The 20025-nt window shown below is 42.0% G+C and overlaps 1 protein-coding gene and 4 non-coding genes across 5 annotated transcripts; 1 reads left to right on the forward strand and 4 right to left on the reverse strand.

The window, feature by feature from the left end:
• Positions 1-61: 61 nt before the first annotated feature.
• On the reverse strand, positions 62-144 carry trnal-caa (transfer RNA leucine (anticodon CAA)). The gene has a single exon. It is a non-coding gene; the product is annotated as a tRNA-Leu (tRNA).
• Positions 145-1158: 1014 nt separating this feature from the next.
• Positions 1159-1240, reverse strand: trnas-uga (transfer RNA serine (anticodon UGA)). The gene has a single exon. It is a non-coding gene; the product is annotated as a tRNA-Ser (tRNA).
• Positions 1241-1380: 140 nt separating this feature from the next.
• Positions 1381-1463, reverse strand: trnal-caa (transfer RNA leucine (anticodon CAA)). The gene has a single exon. It is a non-coding gene; the product is annotated as a tRNA-Leu (tRNA).
• A 13679-nt stretch (positions 1464-15142) lies between these two features.
• LOC132883928 (uncharacterized) lies at positions 15143-17101 on the forward strand (the record flags this gene model as incomplete). Its single annotated transcript, XM_060918022.1, has 2 exons — positions 15143-15177; positions 16366-17101. Coding segments are annotated over exons 1-2 (771 nt in total), but the record flags the coding sequence as incomplete, so codon positions are not given.
• trnaw-cca (transfer RNA tryptophan (anticodon CCA)) lies at positions 15191-15262 on the reverse strand. Its single transcript has one exon. It is a non-coding gene; the product is annotated as a tRNA-Trp (tRNA).
• Positions 17102-20025: the final 2924 nt, after the last annotated feature.

Raw genomic sequence — 20025 nt, forward strand, 5'->3', positions numbered from 1 at the left:
CACACCAGCCAAAGCCTCCGTTTTCACGCCACGAGGCCCATCAACAACCCGCTGCAGCAAATGTCAGAAGTGGGATTCGAACCCACGCCTCCAGAGGAGGCTGTAACTTGAACGCAGTGCCTTAGACCGCTCGGCCACCCTCACTCGCCACGCCTAGGCAGAATCCGGCGTGGAACATGCTGAGGTCTCATGCTGCTCTCACGCGTGGGCCATGCGCTTGGCTCACTATTGCAATAGTCTGGGCAGTGCTTTTACAAGTTTGCAGAAAACACGGACTTTCCGGCAAACGTTTTACGGCCGTGCTTTGACTCGACCTGTCCGGGAGAGGAGCCCTTTCCGTTTCGGGCAGATTCCTGGACTTGGACCCGCTCCGTCTTTTGCCAGACAAGCTCGGGTAAAAGCCGCCACAGAACAAGGCTCCGGCTGCCTTTCAACAAACCCGATTTCAGATGGCGTCGGCAGCACACTCAAAGCAGCGTGGGAGACGTCGAGCGGACGTCGAGGACATCGCTTTAAGTAGGTGGCCACGACTGCACACGGGGCCTCGGGACAGCGTGGACGAATTATCAGGAGACGCTTCGGTGCACTTCGTTTCAAAACGCATACGTTTCAGGGAGGCAAAATCCTCAGGTTGGACGTGAACGAGTCTACGGCCTGGCCTCGTTGATTCACTGGACGTACAACCGTCTGTGGGCAGCGCTGCTAAATAAAGCCAGGGTTGTAAAATGAAACCCCTGAATGGACTGCAATGACCAGTTTTCACCCATCGTACGGCAGACGGAATCTCAGACTTACTCGTAAGCATGCTATATCGCGTAGGGAAACCTCAAGGCATCCGTTTCAGTACCTTAAGATGCAAAACTGGATTTCAGCGTGCTATCAGTACACCATCCCGAACATCAGTAAGCAGGACTCAACAGACCTCAGGATAGAAGAACGCTTCTTCACTGGACACCGCTAGCCGGACGCTGCTCCTAGTCCGCTCGGCCAGACACCAAAGCGAGAGGCATCGTTGACCACGCCCAGGTCTTGAATGCCTATATTCGCTGATCAAAGGAAGACCGCCGCCCCGTTTCAGGCCGAGAGCACAGGGGCCCTGGCAAAACCCATCCGCCGCCAGCCAGGCAACACTCGACGGGCCCCAAATGTCACACCGCACGTAGCCAGCAGGATTCGAACCTGCGCGGGGAAACCCCAACGGATTTCAAGTCCGTCGCCTTCACCACTCGGCCATGACTACTGGAAGCGCCGAAATTCAAGTGCGGCAAAAAATCGCTTTGAGCAACTTTTTTTTTTCTTTTGCAAAGGCACACCAGCCAAAGCCTCCGTTTTCACACCACGCATGGGCCACAAGGCCCATCAACAACCCGCTGCAGCAAATGTCAGAAGTGGGATTCTAACCCACGCCTCCAGAGGAGACTGCAACTTGAACACAGCACCTTAGACCGCTCGGCAACCCTGACTCACCACGCCTAGCCCGAATCCAGCGTGGAACATGCTGAGGTCTCATGCTGCTCTCACGCGTGGGCCATGCGTTTGGCTCACTATTGCAATACTCTGACCAACTTAATTGTATTTTGTAAATATAAACAAACTCAGAATTTGATGCCTGCAACACACTCAAAAAAAAAAAGGTGGTTTATCTAATGGTTATTAGATGGTTTCAAGATGGCGGCATGTATGGATGCAGCAGCCCCTCGCAAACCCAATAACATGGTGTTTTGAAATGTTTCTTCATCAATGTCTACATGTCCGTATACGTTAAGACACAAGTACAGTCGCCAGTTTCTGGTGAATATTGGCAGAACAAGTGAACACAGCTTGACAAGCAGCACAAGAACAAAAACTCTAGAGCCTCAGCCGACTCTGCCAGAACACAACATCACTGACTTCAAGTACTGTTTCCTATCAGGAGAGGGGGCACTGCAGGCATTGTGAGAGGAAGCAGGAAAGGGGAAAGTGCAGAGGGACATGGGCTAGGCTAGCGGCTCATCCAAATAGACCGGCAGTACCATCATATTCGCCAATGTTCGTTCCATAGACAATTAGATGGACCATGTACACCTTCTGAGAGCCACACAGTGCAACACAAGAAAATGTGTTTGTATTTTCACAGAAACATGGCTAAATAACACCATCCCGGACTCCGCCATACAGCTAGACTGGCTAATGTGCCACATAGCTGACGGAGCCTGGGAAGTGGGAGGTAAGACCAAGCAATGCTCAGTGTCGGGATACGATAGTGGTTTCTAAACACTGTTCAGCTCTGGTGGAGTTTATGATCATGAAGTGCTGAACTTTTTACCTGCTGATGGAATTTACAGCTATTTTGTTAGTAACTGTATACATTCCACCCAGCACTAATAACAGCAACAGAGAGGCAGCACTAAGTGAACTGTACCAAGCTATCAGTGAGCAAGAGCCAGCCCGCCCAGATAGATTTCTTAGTCTTGCTGGGGATTTTAACTCTGCCAATCCAAAGTCTGTTTTACCCAAGCTACACAAACATGTTGATTTCCCGACAAGAGGAAATAATACACTGGACCTTGTTTTCACTAACAACAAAGGAGCATACAAGGCTGCCCCCGTCCCCCACCTCGGACTCTCTGACCACATCACAGTTATGCTAAAGCCAGCATACAGGCCAAGGGTGAAAGTGACCAAATCAGTTCTGAAAGAGATACGTGTGCAGCCAGAGGTGCTACTTCTGCACTTCAGAACTGTTTTGACATTACAGACTGGGACAGTGATGCAGGCAGCCATGTACAACCAAAACATCGACCTACTAACCCTTCACACACCTTCTTCAGTCCTCTGCCTTCTGGAAAAAGGTACCAGAGCCTCCAAGCTAGCTCCACCAGACTGGCGAACAGCTTTATATACCATGCTGTTGGGATGCTGAATTCTCTCTCTCTCCCCTATCTCCAAATAACTCAGTCTGTTACTCCAATTCATCTGTAGTATTGTCAAGTAATAAAGCACTTGTCACTTTATGACACTTCCTCACCTCAACATCTGCTCACTACTCATCCTGTAAATGGATCATGATTTGCATATTGCAGATACTCCCATATCCTTAGCCATTTTGCACTGTTACAATTACCATTTGCACCAATATAATTTGCACTATTTCTGCTTGTGTGGTATTGTATGTGTATGCTTTTTTTTAAGATCAATGCTTGTTTTGTTTGTGTATTTATGTTTACACCGAGGGTCTTGGAGAAACAATATTTCAATCTGTGAAAAAGCCTGTTTGCATTGATCCGTCCTCCGTTGCATAGTTGCTCTGTTCACTAGATAAGCTCTAGTGCTCCCTTTTTAGTGAGCTCAGTCAGCAGGCTGGTAAAGTCCAAAAAATTAAGAAAAACCTCCTGTAATAGCCAGCCAGCCCCAGGAACTGCCTCACCCCCTTTTTGGTCTTGAGCAGGCCACAACCACTGCATTCTTATCAATTTAGGGACGCACCTGCCCATGACCCAAGTGAAAGCCCAGATACTGTACTTCCACCCACCAAATTGCACACTTCCTTGGGTTTGCTGTGAGTTGTGCATATTTCAGTGATCTCAAGACAGCCCTTGGGTTTTGGAAATGCCACTGCCAATGTCCCTGTGTGCTCGTGACAGGAATTGAACTATGATGCAACGGCTGGAGCGCACCTCTGCAGAGCAGGGACCTAATCTGTGAGCAGTGTCTACTGAGTAAGCCAGCTGGTTCACAATGTCCTGGGAGACGTGTTTGAAAATGTCAACAATGATATTCTTCACTTTCTCACCTGCTTGCTCCGGAATGCCAGACACTCATAGATTCCATCTTCTTTTATAGGCATCCAGGTCACTGCATTGTTTCTGAGGACACTGTTCTCTGTTTCTAAGATGTGGACTTTACTTTGTAAGGCGATGACTTGATTTGTCACATCTTCTACCTGTTTCCCCATAGAATCAGGGACGTCAGTGACACTTTTAATGGAATTTGTCTTATCTTTAACCTTTGCCTCAAGTGACTGCAGCCGTTTGAGAGATTCTTCTTGCATCTTTTCAATTCTTTCCATTATTATTAGCAAAAGCGAGATGGGCACAGCCTCTTTATAATCCTCGTCACTGGCACGTGTCTTCGACCTTTTGGCTGGTCATGGTTTCGGAGTTTCTGGTAGTGGCACCAAACACTGTTCCATTTTGTCTTGTAAAGCATCTGGTTCAAACTTTTCACTCAGAGACTTTCTGGCATAGAAATGCATTACAGCGCAGCTACCTTCCTCTGTTTCCATATTGATGGATAACCTGAAAAAAGTAGCAAGTATGCTTACCAACTCCTGTCGGTTTAGTTCGTATAGTGATATGTTCACTTCTCCTTTAGTTAGCAGGTTCACTGCATGGTTAACTTGAGGCGCTAGTTGGATAACCGTGAATAAAATGAAAGAAAACAAGGATTAAAAAATTGTTTCTGAGTGAGGTCCTTGTAGTAGCTATTTAGTTTATCAATTAGGTTCATTCTAATCAGCCCTTAAGCATATTTAGCAATTCAGCACATTAGGTTTCGTTTATCATGTTGCGGAGCTCCACAAATCACATATTACACTGACACCATGTTGGCTGCCCCCTGTTGCTCTTCTTCTTCACAAGCAACTTGGCTTGTATATTTGTCCTCCTCTTTCTCCGTGGCTATAGGTTCTAAATCATCCTCAGACAGCCAACCAAAGATTGGGGACGAATTTGAAGAGCCTTTTTGTCTCTTTCAACAGAATTGGTTTCAAGAACGGACACCACTGCAGAGAATAGTATAGAGTCCATGTGGACACAAAAAAGGCATTGGTGCACATGACTTCATGCATGCAGCACCGCTAACCTGTAAATCGCTGCGATCTAATAATGGTGGAAAAGTTTAGTGATTTTTGGAGCAGAATTCATATGCAAATATTTATTTTTCAAACCAATTTTTTATTTATATGCTAACTTAGAAGAAGAAACCTTTATTTGTCACATGCACACTTCAAGCACAGTGAAATTTATCCTCTGCATTTAACCCATCTGAAGCAGTGAACGTATGCACACACACCTAGAGCAGTGGGCAGCCACACAACAGTGCCCAGGGAGCAGTCAGGGGTTAGGTACCTTGCTCAAGGGCACTTCAACCCAAGGCCACCCCATGTTAACCTAACTGCATGTCTTTGAACTGTGGGGGAAACCGGAACACCCGGAGGAAACCCACGCAGACACAGGGAGAACATATAAACTCCACACAGAAAGGCCCACACCAGCCACTGAGCTCGAACCCAGAACCTTCTTGCTGTAAGGCAAAAGTGCTAACCACTATGCCACCCTTTAAAGTTTTCGAGCCAGCAAGGAGTCGAACCTAGAATCTTCTGATCTGTAGTCAGACGCGTTATCCATTGCACCACTGACCCTATAACTTAACCACCATAACTATAACTTGACAGAGCACCATGTACAGACCATTTTACATGCTCATTCACACATAGGGACATTTTATCCCAGCAAATTTCCTACAGTCTTGTTTATTTTGGAGGTGGGAAGAAACTGAAGAACCCGTGTGGGGTGAACATATAAAACTGCACGCGTCACAGTGCTGCCAGTAAAACAAACACTCATCTCATTATCTCTAGCCGCTTTATCCTGTTCTACAGGGTCGCGGGCAAGCTGGAGCCTATCCCAGCTGACTACAGGCGAAAGGCAGGGTACACCCTGGACAAGTCGCCAGGTCATCACAGGGCTGACACATAGACACAGACAACCATTCACACCTACGGTCAATTTAGAGTCACCAGTTAACCTAACCTGCATGTCTTTGGGGGAAACCAGAGCACCCGGAGGAAACCCACAGGGAGAACATGCAAACTCCACACAGAAAGCCCCTCGCCGGCCACTGGGCTCGAACCCAGAACCTTCTTGCTGTAAGGCAAAAGTGCTAACCACTATGCCACCCTTTAAAGTTTTCGAGCTAGTAAGGAGTTGAACCTAGAAATTTTTGATCCGTAGTCAGACACGTTATCCATTGCGCCACTGGCCCTATAACTTAGCTAACATAACTATAACTTGACAAAGCACCATGTACAGACCATTTCACATGCTCATTCACACATAGGGACATTTTATCCCAGCAAATTTCCTACAGTCTTGTTTATTTTGGAGGTGGGAAGAAACTGAAGAACCCATGTGGGGTGAACATATAAAACTGCACGCGTCACAGTGCTGCCAGTAAAACAAATACTCATCTCATTATCTCTAGCCGCTTTATCCTGTTCTACAGGGTTGCGGGCAAGCTGGAGCCTATCCCAGCTGACTACGGGCGAAAGGCAGGGTACACCCTGGACAAGTCGCCAGGTCATCACAGGGCTGACACATAGACACAGACAACCATTCACACCTACGGTCAATTTAGAGTCACCAGTTAACCTAACCTGCATGTCTTTGGACTGTGGGGGAAACCAGAGCACCCGGAGGAAATCACGGCATAAGACTGATCGGTCATTGATAAATGTAGCATCTGTAAATCATCGTCATTTAAATATCACACCCCTAAATATTCTCGGTTTAGAGCCTGTGCCTAAGACTTTCCAACATGGATAGGCATGATACGTTCAAGAAGAAACATTTCTCCACCCTCCAAATAGAAGCTCAAATGTCCAATTGAACAGATTATTTATATTTGGCAGCCAGAAAAGTAGCATCATAGAAAGTCAGAAAAACGCAGTATTGAAATCACTGCTGCGGTCAACAGCATTTTGCCATCAACAACTGAAATCCAGCTGTTTGATTATTTAATTTATATATCCATGAGATATATAGCCTATATTCTGTCCATAATAATAAGGATATACTAGCTTATATCGCAAATCTTTAGATGTGGGTGAAGAAATAATTGTCAGATCTCAAACAAGCCACAAAAATTATACAGTTGTGGAGTTTCTTATTTCCTCATTTTCATGATGTTTCAGGCAGCAGTGGTGTTCAGCCTTCAGCTAGACAAACTGGTCTGCAGCCACCCACAGAGCCAAGGAACCACAAGCTGTGAGAGAGAGCATGTGCCTGATCAACTTCATTTCATTTACTAATATACATCAATTCCTGCATTTCACGTCTGCAACACATTCCAAAAAAAAGTTGGGACAGGGAAATTTAGGGCTAGTGATGGGGTAAAACAATTAAACAATGATGTAATTTGAAACAGATGATGCCAACAGGTGATTGCACGGGCGCAGATAGAGGGGGGGACGGGGGGGGATTCGTCCCACCCAGATTTAAATTCACCTCGTTCGGTCCCCCCCACTTATAGGGAGGAAAAAACGTCTATGCTGTCTTATTTCTTTGCATAAGGCAAACCTCACGGAAAAATCAAAAGACTAATTACCATTCGGTTTATTGAGGTGCACAGCAGTACAGACATAGTTGCAACTGCGCAGACTGCACAGGTTGCGAGCTCGAGCTTGGTTGCTATGGTTACAAGTTTGACAGGCATATCGGGGACAGCGCCTCTTAGTTCAGGACCCCAACACAGCATGATGAAGGGTGCCAAAAGGCAGAAAACTATTGCATCGTTTTTTCAACAAAAAACAACGACTGTAAGTAAACTGTGCCTTACTTTATCATATCACCTTGCAATTTTTTGATAGTCTGTTCAAAGTAATGTCGGAGTGAAAGTAAAATCGTACGGAGTAGAGAAGCCTTTCTGGTAGCCTCCTTCTTTCGGTGGTAGCCTGTAGATACAGTGCTCAGAAGGCAGTTTTAATGTTTAATCTGGCGTTCCCTGCCATAATTTCAGCGAGCTTATTGTTTCATAAGGAAACTTTGTGAAGAGTTGTTGACTGACTGCCGCTCACGCAACACACAGGCATAGTAAGAAAGTCAGGATGCACTGGTTTACACTTTACACACACACGCGTAGCCCAGCCTCTCGCTATGTTTAACAGTTGGAATTTAGCGGTTTTAAAACTAGTTTTGCAATTTCTGTGCGTGATGATAATGTGTAAACTTTGGATTTCCATAGGCTATGTTAAAATGTTATCATTGCCCTGGCCTGCAGGTAGTTCCTGGTGATGGCAGTGAGGGAGGTGAAATAACATGTACCGGTATACACACTACCGTTCAAAAGTTTGGGGTCACCCAGACAATTTTGTGTTTTCCATGAAAAGTCACACTTTTATTTCCCACCATAAGTTGTAAAATGAATAGAAAATATAGTCAAGACATTTTTCTGGCCATTTTGAGCATTTAATCGACCCCACAAATGTGATGCTCCAGAAACTCAATCTGCTCAAAGGAAGGTCAGTTTTATAGCTTCTCTAAAGAGCTCAACTGTTTTCAGCTGTGCTAACATGATTGTACAAGGGTTTTCTAATCATCCATTAGCCTTCTGAGGCAATGAGCAAACACATTGTACCATTAGAACACTGGAGTGAGAGTTGCTGGAAATGGGCCTCTATACACCTATGGAGATATTGCACCAAAAACCAGACATTTGCAGCTAGAATAGTCATTTACCACATTAGCAATGTATAGAGTGGATTTCTGATTAGTTTAAAGTGATCTTCATTGAAAAGAACAGTGCTTTTCTTTCAAAAATAAGGACATTTCAAAGTGACCCTAAACTTTTGAATGGTAGTGTGTGTGTGTATATGTATATACACACACACATATATACACAAAATGGAATCATTTGCTGACAGCTCAGTCCCCCCCAGTTCAAAAATCCTATCTGCGCCCCTGGGTGATTGTATTCATGATTTGGTACAAAATCGATATCCAGGAAAGGTCTAGTCTTTGAGGAGTAAAGATGGGCCGAGGATTTCCAGTTTGTCAACAAATGCGTGAGAAAATTATTGAAATGTTGAAAAACAAATGTTCCTCAAAGAAATAAAGGAAGGGATTTGGATATTTCACCCTCTACATTGCATTATATCATTAACTTATTCAAGGAATATGGAGGAGTTTCAGTGCACAAGCCTCAGCTGAACACCTGTGATCAGGGGCGTATCACCCGCGGGGGATGCGTACGTTTCATCCCCCCCACTTTTGTTGAAACACAATTTCATCCCCCGCACTTTTGTCAGATTAAAATGACATCATTATGAAAATTATACAGCTACTATAAAATGTGTAACAAGGAAGTAAACTATTGCCATAACGTTAGACAAAAAACAGCCACGCAACGGACTCAAAACAGTTTTTCTCACCCGAACTTGGCGGACTCGCTCAGTCACCAAAACTGTCTTGTTTGTGTTACCACTGGAGGCCAGTATTTAGTATTCCAATCGAGTACGTGGAGAAGTTTTTTTTTAATTGAAATTCAATCTCAATACAAAGCATGTGTACACTTAAGATTATAACCCAGTACATGTTACATGCTCATATAAGAGTATTTTAAAGAACTTAACATTACATCTCACATGTAGTCAAAAAACATAAAACAAACAAGACAAACACAAAACAAAGAAAGAAAGAGAAAGAAAAGAACAAAGAAAGAAAAAAAAACACTGCCATCTACATAGCCAAGTCTCTTTGTACTAACACAACTACCACAGACAATACAAATAGGACAGTAATTTCATTTCTACATGTACAAGGGCTGTTAGATAAAATTGCAGATAATATTTTTAAGGACAGTTGCTTTCTTACTTGTCATTTTATTAAGTGAATTCCAGTATGTATTAAATTCTGTTTTAAATACTATAAAGTGAGGGAACGTTTTTAGATATCTGGTTTTATGAATAAAGAATTTACCTAAAATTATAACAACATTCACCATGTAATTCTCTTCTGAGTTTCTCCTTGTGGTGCCAAAAAGAATTTCTTCAGCTGTAAGTCTAGGTCCAGATATTGCCAACCAGTTCTTCACAGCAACCCAAAAACTTTGTGTTCCCAAACAATCACTGAAAATGTGTACAGTTGCATCTATTTCTTTCTTACAGAACACACATAGCTCTAAATCAATATTAAATCTGTGGTGTAGCAATTCTTTTGATGGATATATGTTATTAATGGTTTTAAAATGCACCTCTTTTGCTTTTGGTGGAATTGGGAACTTCAAATATTTAGTTCTGAGTGAGACTAACTGGCTTTCAGTAAAAGAAGTTGTATTTCTTATTGGTCTCACCGGGTGAAACTCTTCTCGTAAGCATTCTCTTATAAACTTGTTTGTACTTTTAATATCTAGTAGATGCACACCTTTCACAATTAAATCAGGCAACCTGGGTTGTAAACTGTCATATTTCAAATAGTTTTGGATAGTTTTAATCAAACCTTCAGGGATAGCTTTAATGACATTATGAAATTGTCGTTTCAGGGGGGTAAAACCATACTTAACACAAAATGTATTATAAGAAAAAATGTTCCCTTCATCATCCAAAATATCCAATATGGAACAAATATTCTTCTCTTTCCATTCTTTTATATACAAGGATTTACGACTCAATGTAACATATCTATTGTTCCAAATAGGGGAAGAATGGGGTGTGAAATTGTGCTTGTAGATAAGTTTCCAGTACATTAGAACTTGCTGGTGAAAGTCTGACAATTTGATTGGTAATTTTGAAATGGCAAAGTCACATGACAGGAGATAAGGCAAGCCACCAACTCTACTAAAGATCAGTCTGGGTATACAGTACCAAAAGGCTTCACTCTTCTTCAAGTACTCCTTAATCCAGTTAAGTTTAATCATGCCATTTAAACAGTTAAAGTCAATAACTTTTAAACCCCCCCCCCCCCCCCTTTAAAGTCCTTGACAATGTATGCTTTCTGTAAATAGTGAGTTTTATTCCTCCATATAAAGCTGAAATTAGCTTGATTAACAGCTTTAATTTCATCTTTTGGGATGGCTAAGGAGTGTGAAGGATAGATGCACCTAGATAAAAATTCCATTTTTGTTAGGTACACCCTGCCAAAAACAGACAAGTCTCTTTGCTGCCATATGTCCAGCCTTGTTTTCCCTTTCTGAATGGTGTCTGTTATATTAAGCTTGATTCTTCTCTGTTTGTCAAGTATTTTATTTCCCTTTTAACTGGTATACTATTAATGACCAACTCTTCACATTGTTTGATAGGCATGAGCTCACATTTGGTGATATTAAGGCATAAACCTGAGGCTTTGGAGAACATTTCAATCCCTTTAATCGCCACTGGGATTTGATGTTTATCCTTCAGAAAAATTGTTGTCATCCGCTAATTGACTTATGACTATATCTGTATCAAGCACACGGAGTGCTGTTAGTTCTGTGTAATTTTTAATATGAATAGCCAACATTTCTACTGCCAAGATAAATAGGTATGGGCTAATAGGACAGCCTTGTCTTACCCCTACTTGAATTGGAAAACGTGTGGTTGTTCCGCTGGGTAGAGCAACCACACTATTTATACATGTCTTGACAAAATTACAGAATCCATTCCCAAAACCAAAGCATTCAAGAGACTGAAAGAGGAAGTTATGTTCTAAAGTATCAAATGCTTTGAAAAAATCTAGAAATAGTATAAAACCTTCATTTTCTATCATATCACTGTAATCTATAATGTCCAGAATTAACCTGATGTTATTATGAATAGATCTATTCTTCATAAAGCCTGACTGAGACTCACTAACACATTGTTCAATACCTGTTTTAAGACGGTTTGCAAAAACATAAGTTAAAATCTTGTAGTCTGTTGTGAGAAGTGTAATAGGTCTTCTATTATCTAAAACCAGTGAATTTTTCCCTGGTTTGGGAATTAGTATTATAATACCTTGTTTCATGGATGGGGAAAGTGTGTGGCTGTTTAATATTTCAAGGAATGTATGGAAAAGAAAATGGTGCACGTCTGGCCAAAAATGTTTGTAGAAATTGGCAGTTAAGCCATCAACCCCCGGGGATTTGTTAATTTTAATTTTACTGATAACTGCATCCATTTCTTGAATCTGTAACTCTCCATCACAAGTGTCCCTGAATACTTCTGTAATTTGTGGAATGTGGTGTTTAATACCTTCAAAGAAAGTGAGTGTCTCGTTCTCTGAGAACTTGGAAGTATACAGTTGGCTATAGAAGGTTAGAATCTCTTTAGAAATAACCCTTTGATCCTTGCATAGGTTATTATCAATCAGTAAAGATCGTATTTCATTCCTTTGCTGTCTGGTTTTTTCAAGGCAACAAAAATATGCTGAGTTTTTTTCCCCCTCTTCTATCCACCTAGCCCGAGATCTAACACAAGCACCCTTGGCTTTTCTTGCATACATATCATCCAACTTTGTCTGCAGAGTCAATAGAGTTTGTTTGTCATTATCTGTAAGTGTGGGCTTGTTGCATGTGGCATTCAGCTCCTTAATGAGCTGCAGTTCCTCTTGTCTTTGAGACTTTTTAAGATTTTTACTGTAAGCGATTGAATATTGTCTTATTTTATACTTACAGAATTCCCATTTCAGTATGTATGAGGAAAAATCCTCCATATCCATAACCTCTTTTATAAGTTGCTTGATACCCGTACAGTAATCATGTGAAAGTAACTCTGAGTTGAATTTCCAATAACCCTTAGAATGAAATTGTGGTTCAGGGGGTTTTAGTACCAGAGAGATAACTGAATGATCTGTTAACGGAGCTGCTGACATTCTTACATCAGACACCAGTCCTAAAAGAGGGTCTGATAGCAACCAGTAATCCAACCTAGACAGATGACTCCCATTTGGTTGAAACCAAGAAAATTGTACTTTGTTACCATTGTAGTGCCTCCAGGCGTCTTGTAGCGCATTTGAATGGCAGAATTCTTGAAATGTCTTATTCGGTGAATAAGTATGGCCTCTTGGGGGAGACCTATCCAACCATTCATCATTTACCAAATTAAGATCCCCTCCTATTAATACATTTTTACATTGGTAAGATAGTTTGCATCTCTCTATTTCGTTTGTCATGTCTTTTAACAAGTCCAAATTCTTCTGTCTGTTGTTGTACCCATACACATTCAGCAAAATGAGCCTTGAGTCATTTAAGTGACTCAAAAATAGTTTTTACCAACTCAGAGTGATTTCCCGCCTCAAATCCTTCCTATCTCATAACGATCTTGAAATAGTCATCCATGCTTTTATCACATCACGACTGGATTACTGCAATTCCCTTTATCTTGGCCTCCCTCAAACCTCACTTAGACGTTTACAGCTGGTCCAAAACGCAGCTGCATGTCTGTTAACTGGCACCAGGAGACGTGAGCACATCACTCCCATTCTGGCCTCCTTGCACTGGCTCCCAGTCTTTTTCAGAATACAATTTAAAGTCTTATTATTTGTTTTTAAAGCACTCAGTGGGCTGGCCCCAGCCTACATCAATGACCTTTTATAGCCCCACTCAGTCCAAAGGTCTCTAAGATCCTCTAACACAGGGCTTCTTCATGTACCTCGCTCGCGGCTGAAGCAGAGAAGTGACAGAGCTTTTTCTGTTGCTGCTCCACGTCTCTGGAATCAGCTCCCACCGGACATTAGATCTGCTCCCTCCATCTCTGCCTTTAAATCTAGGCTAAAAACCCATCTCTATTCCTTGGCCTTTCCCTAACCTTATTGTTATTGTTGTTATCATTATAGTTTTATTTTATTTATTTCTTTTTATTTTTCTTTTTGATCATTTGTCTTTTAATACTGACTCTGTACAGCACTTTGGTCAGTGCATGCTGTGTTTAAATGTGCGATACAAATTAAGCTTACTTACTTACTTACTTACTTACTAAGTCCATCACTGCAATCAACCAATGTCCGTGTTCGTCTGCCTTCACATACAAGTGTTTCCCAGAACAGTTATTTAGCAAAATTGCCACTCCTCCTGACCGTTCTGTGCCATGACTGAAAAAAATCTTTTCTCCCCATTGTTGTGTCCAAAACGTTTCATCCTCCCTCATAGAATGTGTCTCCTGCATAAACGTGAAAGTATTTTTCTGCCCTTTGCAAAACAAAAACAAAGCTTTCCTTTCCGTGTTGTCTTTAAGAACCCTTACATTTAGAGATGTAACTGAAACTTATGTGGTAAACAACGACATAAATAAAAGAATGATGGACAAAAAATAAAAGAAAAGAGCCAAACAGGCTACTCTAGTGGCTTTAAATTAAGCACCTGCCGTCAAAAGTAACGGTAAGTTTTTAACTTCAGCAACGCCCCAATAAACATTTTCCTCCCTTTACATTTTATCGTAGTCAGCTGGTATACCCGATCACCTTTCCTATTCCTGAATGCGTTGTCCGTTGATGAATCCGAAGGGTCCTCTGAAGAATGCCTTCATTCCCTGCTGTCTCGCTCTTTCAATCTTTGGCCAGAGCGCGTTGCGAGCATCTCGTTCCGCTGTGGTGAGGTCCTCTTTGAAGCGTACCTTCCTCTCGGCGCACACCCTGTCGTCCTTCGCTTGTTTCCAAAGTGCGTCGCGGTGGGTTCTTGAGGTGAATTGTAAGATGATCTGACGAGTCTTTCCTGGTTTCGGTTTCCCCAGTCTGTGAACAGTGTCCAGAATTATGTCCATTTTGTGTGACCATTCTGGTATCATCCTTGTTATTAGCTCTGCTACCTCCTGTCGGGTATTCTCGCCCTCAGTTTCGGGGAGCCCATTTAGACGGAGGTTCCATCTTCTTTGATATCGCTCCAATTCCTCAGTTTTTTCTTTCAGCTCCAAATTCTCCTTCTGAAGCTCCCGCACTGCATTTTCAAGCACTTTAGTCTTTTCTTGTCCCTCTTTGATGTTCGCAGCGTTAAACTCCGCTGCCTTTGCGACGTTAGCTATCATGATGTTGTTCTGTTTTAGCTGTGCACTGAAGTCCTCTACTAATGCCGTTAAGTTCTGGGTAGCAGCTAGGACGTCCACATTAGACACAAATTCCGGCTGTAGTTTCGGCATTCCCTTCTGTTTCTTAGCAGAGACAGTGACATTGGATGGAGGGCTGTGTTGTCTTCTTCTTACCACAGAGAAAGTTGCCTCCATATCCTCTGTTTCTTCTTGGCGAACGTTAATGTTAGTTTCGTTAGCCGATGCTAGGCTCAGCTCGGCCCCTATTTCCAGTGTCGACTTTATTTCACTTCCCGAGGCTTTAACTTCCTCGAACATCATTTTTCTGGCTTCGGCTGACTAAAAACGAGGTAAATGTTGGGAGAATATTTTAATTTTGTTGCAATTTGGGACTAGGCTTGCAGAGCATACCAAATGTGCAACTACTCAGCACGCCATCTTGCCGGAAGGTCCAAAAAAGCTTGACCTCGACATGATTTGAACACGCAGCCTTCTGATCTGGAGTCAGACGCGCTACCATTGCGCCACAAGGTCCCTGAGTACATGGAGAAGTAGAACATGTTGGGGATAATTAAGCTATTTTGTAGAACCATATTGAGTCCTCCTCAATCTCCTGTGAGTAGCTAACTTTTTGGTTTTGAAGTAGGGGTACACCATTTTAATGATGCATGTCTATATCAACAACCTCCAAAACCTTGATTGATTATATGAACCTACATTGATTATATTACTGCTCTTGATTATGTCATCCAAAAATGTTAAGTTCTATTACATTATACTTAGTAGCAGCAGACACTTTTATCCAAAGCAACTTGGATAGGTTTGCTTGACATGTGCACTTAAATGTCTGTATAATATTAAAAAGTGAGTAATGTATGAATGATCTGTTCTAAGAAGGCTGAAAACATGGCTGCGAAGTAGCATGACACAAACACGTCTTAATAGTGTAGCTGTGTGTCATGTTCAGAAGAACAAACTTGACCTGTTGGACAGACAAATGATTGCTCAACAATTTGTTTCTTATAAGGAGCAAAGAAAAAACACATTTGGTTGTTTCAAACACAGTGTGTCAGGGTAAAGTAAGGTTGACAGTGATGTTAAATAGTAGTAGTTACTAGCTGTAAAGTCAGTTGAGGCAAGTTTTTTATTACGAGTGTGTGTGTTTGTACCAAGTCTACTTTTCATGCATTCATGGAGTTGTTCGCGCCGAGTCCTTTTTCCCGCGAGTGCCGGCGTTAATTACTAATCCTTTTTAAACTTTTTTTCTATAAATAAATTTCCAGTATCCTCTTCATTTTTATTATACTGTCGCTTTCATTTTTGTACTTTTCACTTTCGCTTTCCTTTGTCTGGTTTTTTTTCCCGGTTTTTTCTCTTTCTTTTTTCGGAAGAACGCCGAGACCGGAAGCTTTCTTTTTCTCTCCTCCTGTGTAAAGTCCACAAGCGGAGGCCATCTGATCTGCTTTAATATCAACAGATCTTCATTTAAGGTACGTGAATCTTTTCATCATGGCACACCTTCAGCCTGTTCAGTGTGCTGAGTGCAGGATGTTTAGTCATTCTTCCTCCGTCACTAGCGATAGCTCTATTAGCTTTACTTGTGATAAGTGCAGATTAGTTAGCTCTCTGACAGAGAAGATTACAGTGCTAGAAGCGCGTGTCCAGGCTTTAGAGCAGGTTAGTGAGCGTGAGAACAGTGTAGTTTCTGTTAGGGAAAGTCTGGACGCCCTAGGTGGAGTTAGCAATCCCCCAACTCCGGCATTAGAGCCCTTACAGCGGGGCGAATGGGTGACGGCTCGGCGGCATAAGCGTAGAGCCAAAGCTACCGCTGAGGCTCGCCCACGGGAGCACCACTCCTCTCCGCGTCACGTGTCAAACAGGTTTGCTCTCCTTAGTGATGCACCCACTGAGAAACCTGAAAGAGCTCTGGTTATAGGGGACTCTATCATACGGCACGTGAAATTAGCTCAGCCTTTAGGGGCACCAGCAGCTTTAGTCAGGTGTATACCGGGAGCCAGGGCGCCGGACATAGCAGGTAATCTTAGGGTCCTAGGCAAGCACAGGTTCTCAAAGATAGTTATCCATGCAGGAGCTAATGATATACGCCTTCGTCAGTCTGAGGTTACTAAGAGTAACTTTGTAGAGGTGTTTAAATTAGCGAAGGCGATGTCCGATGCTGTAGTATGCTCTGGTCCCATCCCAATGCGGCGTGGCGATGTAGCTTACAGCAGGTTATGGTCGCTGAACTGCTGGCTGTCCAGGTGGTGCTCTAAAAACAGTGTGGGCTTTATAGATAATTGGGCTAATTTTGAGGGCACTGCTGGCCTGTTAGGGCGGGATGGTATCCATCCCACTCGGGAAGGTGCTGCTCTCATTTCCTGCAGCATAGGTCATAGTCTTAGAACAGGCCTAGTTAATTTCTGACAATCCAGAGCCAAGGCCAGGGAGCAGACAAACAGGCTAAACCGACTGTCTGCTAGCTGCACAGAGTCGTCACTCAGGGCCCACTACATCGAGACTGTGTCTGTTCCCCGAGCTCAACAAAAAGGTAGAAATTTTCAGAGAGTTTGTTCCAGTAACCTAATCAATATAAAATTAGATCAGACTGACTGTACAGCTGCTGCCAGCACCTTTGATCTAAAGGTGGGGCTATTAAATATTAGATCTCTTACATCTAAAGCGCTAATGGTTAATGAACTCATTACTGATCAGGAGTTTAATGTACTGTGTTTAACAGAAACATGGATTAAGCCAAATGAATATATAGCATTAAATGAAGCAAGTCCTCCTGGATACAGTTATATACACCAGCCTCGTCTAACTGGCAGAGGAGGAGGCGTCGCGGTTATTTATAACGATTATCTAGGTGTAACACACAAACCTGGTTATAAATTTAATACATTTGAAGTTCTTCATACTCATATAATGTATGTAGCCTCGAAAAATAAGTCTACCCAGTTAATTCCATTGCTTATTATTTACAGGCCCCTGGGGCCATATTCTGAGTTTCTTTCTGAATTTGCAGATTTTATCTCAGATTTGGTTATTTCCTTAGACAAAGCTTTAGTTGTCGGAGATTTTAATATTCACTTCGATAACCCAGAAGACCCTTTAAAAACAGCGTTTGTGTCCATCTTAGATTCAGTCGGGATTAAGCAGAATGTCATAGGACCGACCCATAATGGTGGTCACACCCTTGATCTAATACTAACATTCAGATTAAACGTAGACAGTGTGGTCATACTTCCACAGTCTGAAGTTATCTCAGATCATTGTCTCATCTCATTCAAAATATGTCTGAGTAATAATATATGCACCTCACCACGCTACTGTATTAAACGTACTTTCACGTCAACTACTGCACAGAGCTTTATAAATGATCTCCCAGAGCTGTCAACTTTGATTGGGTCACTGTCAGCCCCTGCAGAACTTGATCAGGCAACTGAATGCTTAGAGTCAACATTCCGCCATACTTTAGATAATGTAGCTCCTCTAAAAAGGAAAATGGTCAGAGACAAAAAATTAGCACCCTGGTATAATGATGACACTCGCACATTAAAACAGACCACTCGAAAATTGGAACGTAAATGGCATCAAACAAAATTGGTAGTGTTCAAATTAGCTTGGAAGGAGAGCTTCCTGAAGTATAGAAAAGCTCTTAGTGCTGCGAGATCAACATATTTCTCCTCCCTAATAGAAGATAACAAAAATAATCCTAGATTCCTATTTAATACTGTAGCAAAATTAACCAGGAATAAGTCCACTATCAACACATGCACACCTGCAGTATGTAGTAGCAACGACTTCATGAATTATTTTAATGACAAAATTGAGAATATCCGACAAAAAATTCAAACTATTAATTAAGGTTAGACAATGAAAGTGACCTTGTAGTTAACAATATAACTGTATCAGATCATCAGTTAGAATGTTTTACTCCCCTAAAAGAAACTGAATTACTTTCATTAATCTCTACATCAAAAGCCTCAACTTGCGTACTAGATCCGTTACCGACACATCTATTCAAACAGATAATGCCTGGAGTAATTGAACCGCTTCTAAAAATAATAAATTCTTCTCTTATGATTGGCTATGTACCCAAATCCTTTAAACTAGCAGTTATCAAACCCCTGATTAAAAAACCTGACCTTGATCCCTGTCAGCTGTCCAATTATCGGCCAATATCAAACCTCCCCTTTATCTCCAAGATCCTTGAAAAAGCTGTGGCACAGCAGTTATGCTCATATTTACATAGGAATAACATCCATGAAATGTATCAGTCAGGATTTAGACCTCATCATAGCACAGAGACAGCACTGGTTAAAGTAGTAAACGACCTACTGTTGGCGTCTGATCAGGGCTGTGTCTCGCTACTTGTGTTGCTTGACCTTAGTGCAGCATTTGATACCATTGATCATTCCATTCTTCTGGATAGACTAGAAAATGTTGTGGGAGTTAAGGGAATGGCCCTCTCCTGGCTCAGGTCTTATCTAACTGATCGTTTTCAGTATGTTGATATAAATGGTGATATTTCTAGACGTACCGAGGTAAAGTTTGGTGTTCCACAAGGTTCTGTCTTGGGTCCACTGCTTTTTTCTCTATATATGTTACCTCTGGGCGATATTATTCGTAAACATTGTATTAATTTCCACTGTTATGCTGATGACACACAGTTGTATGTCTCTGCAAAACCTGATGAGAGACACCAGCTTAATAAAATTGAGGAATGTGTTAAGGACATTAGACACTGGATGCTTATAAATTTCCTTCTGCTTAACTCTGACAAGACTGAAGTACTTGTGCTAGGACCACATACAGCTAGAAGTAAGTTTTCTGATTACACAGTAACTCTGGATGGCCTTTCTGTTTCTTCACGTGCAGCAGTAAAAGACCTCAGAGTGATTATTGACCCCAGTCTTTCATTCGAAACTCACATTGATAACATCACCCGGATAGCTTTCTTTCATCTCAGAAATATTGCAAAGATAAGAAATTTAATGTCATTGCATGATGCAGAAAAACTATTCCATGCTTTCGTTACCTCCAGGTTGGATTATTGTAATGCCTTACTGTCTGGATGTTCCAATAAGTGCATAAACAAGCTCCAGTTAGTTCAAAATGCCGCAGCAAGAGTCCTTACTAGAACTAGAAAATATGACCACATCACGCCTGTCTTATCCACACTGCATTGGCTCCCAATCAAATTTCGTATTGATTATAAAATACTACTATTGACCTTTAAAGCACTAAATGGTCTCGCACCACAGTACCTGAGTGAACTTCTACTCCTCTATGAC

This window comes from Neoarius graeffei, chromosome 1 (genome assembly GCF_027579695.1).
Source record: "Neoarius graeffei isolate fNeoGra1 chromosome 1, fNeoGra1.pri, whole genome shotgun sequence".
Taxonomy (NCBI): domain Eukaryota; kingdom Metazoa; phylum Chordata; class Actinopteri; order Siluriformes; family Ariidae; genus Neoarius; species Neoarius graeffei.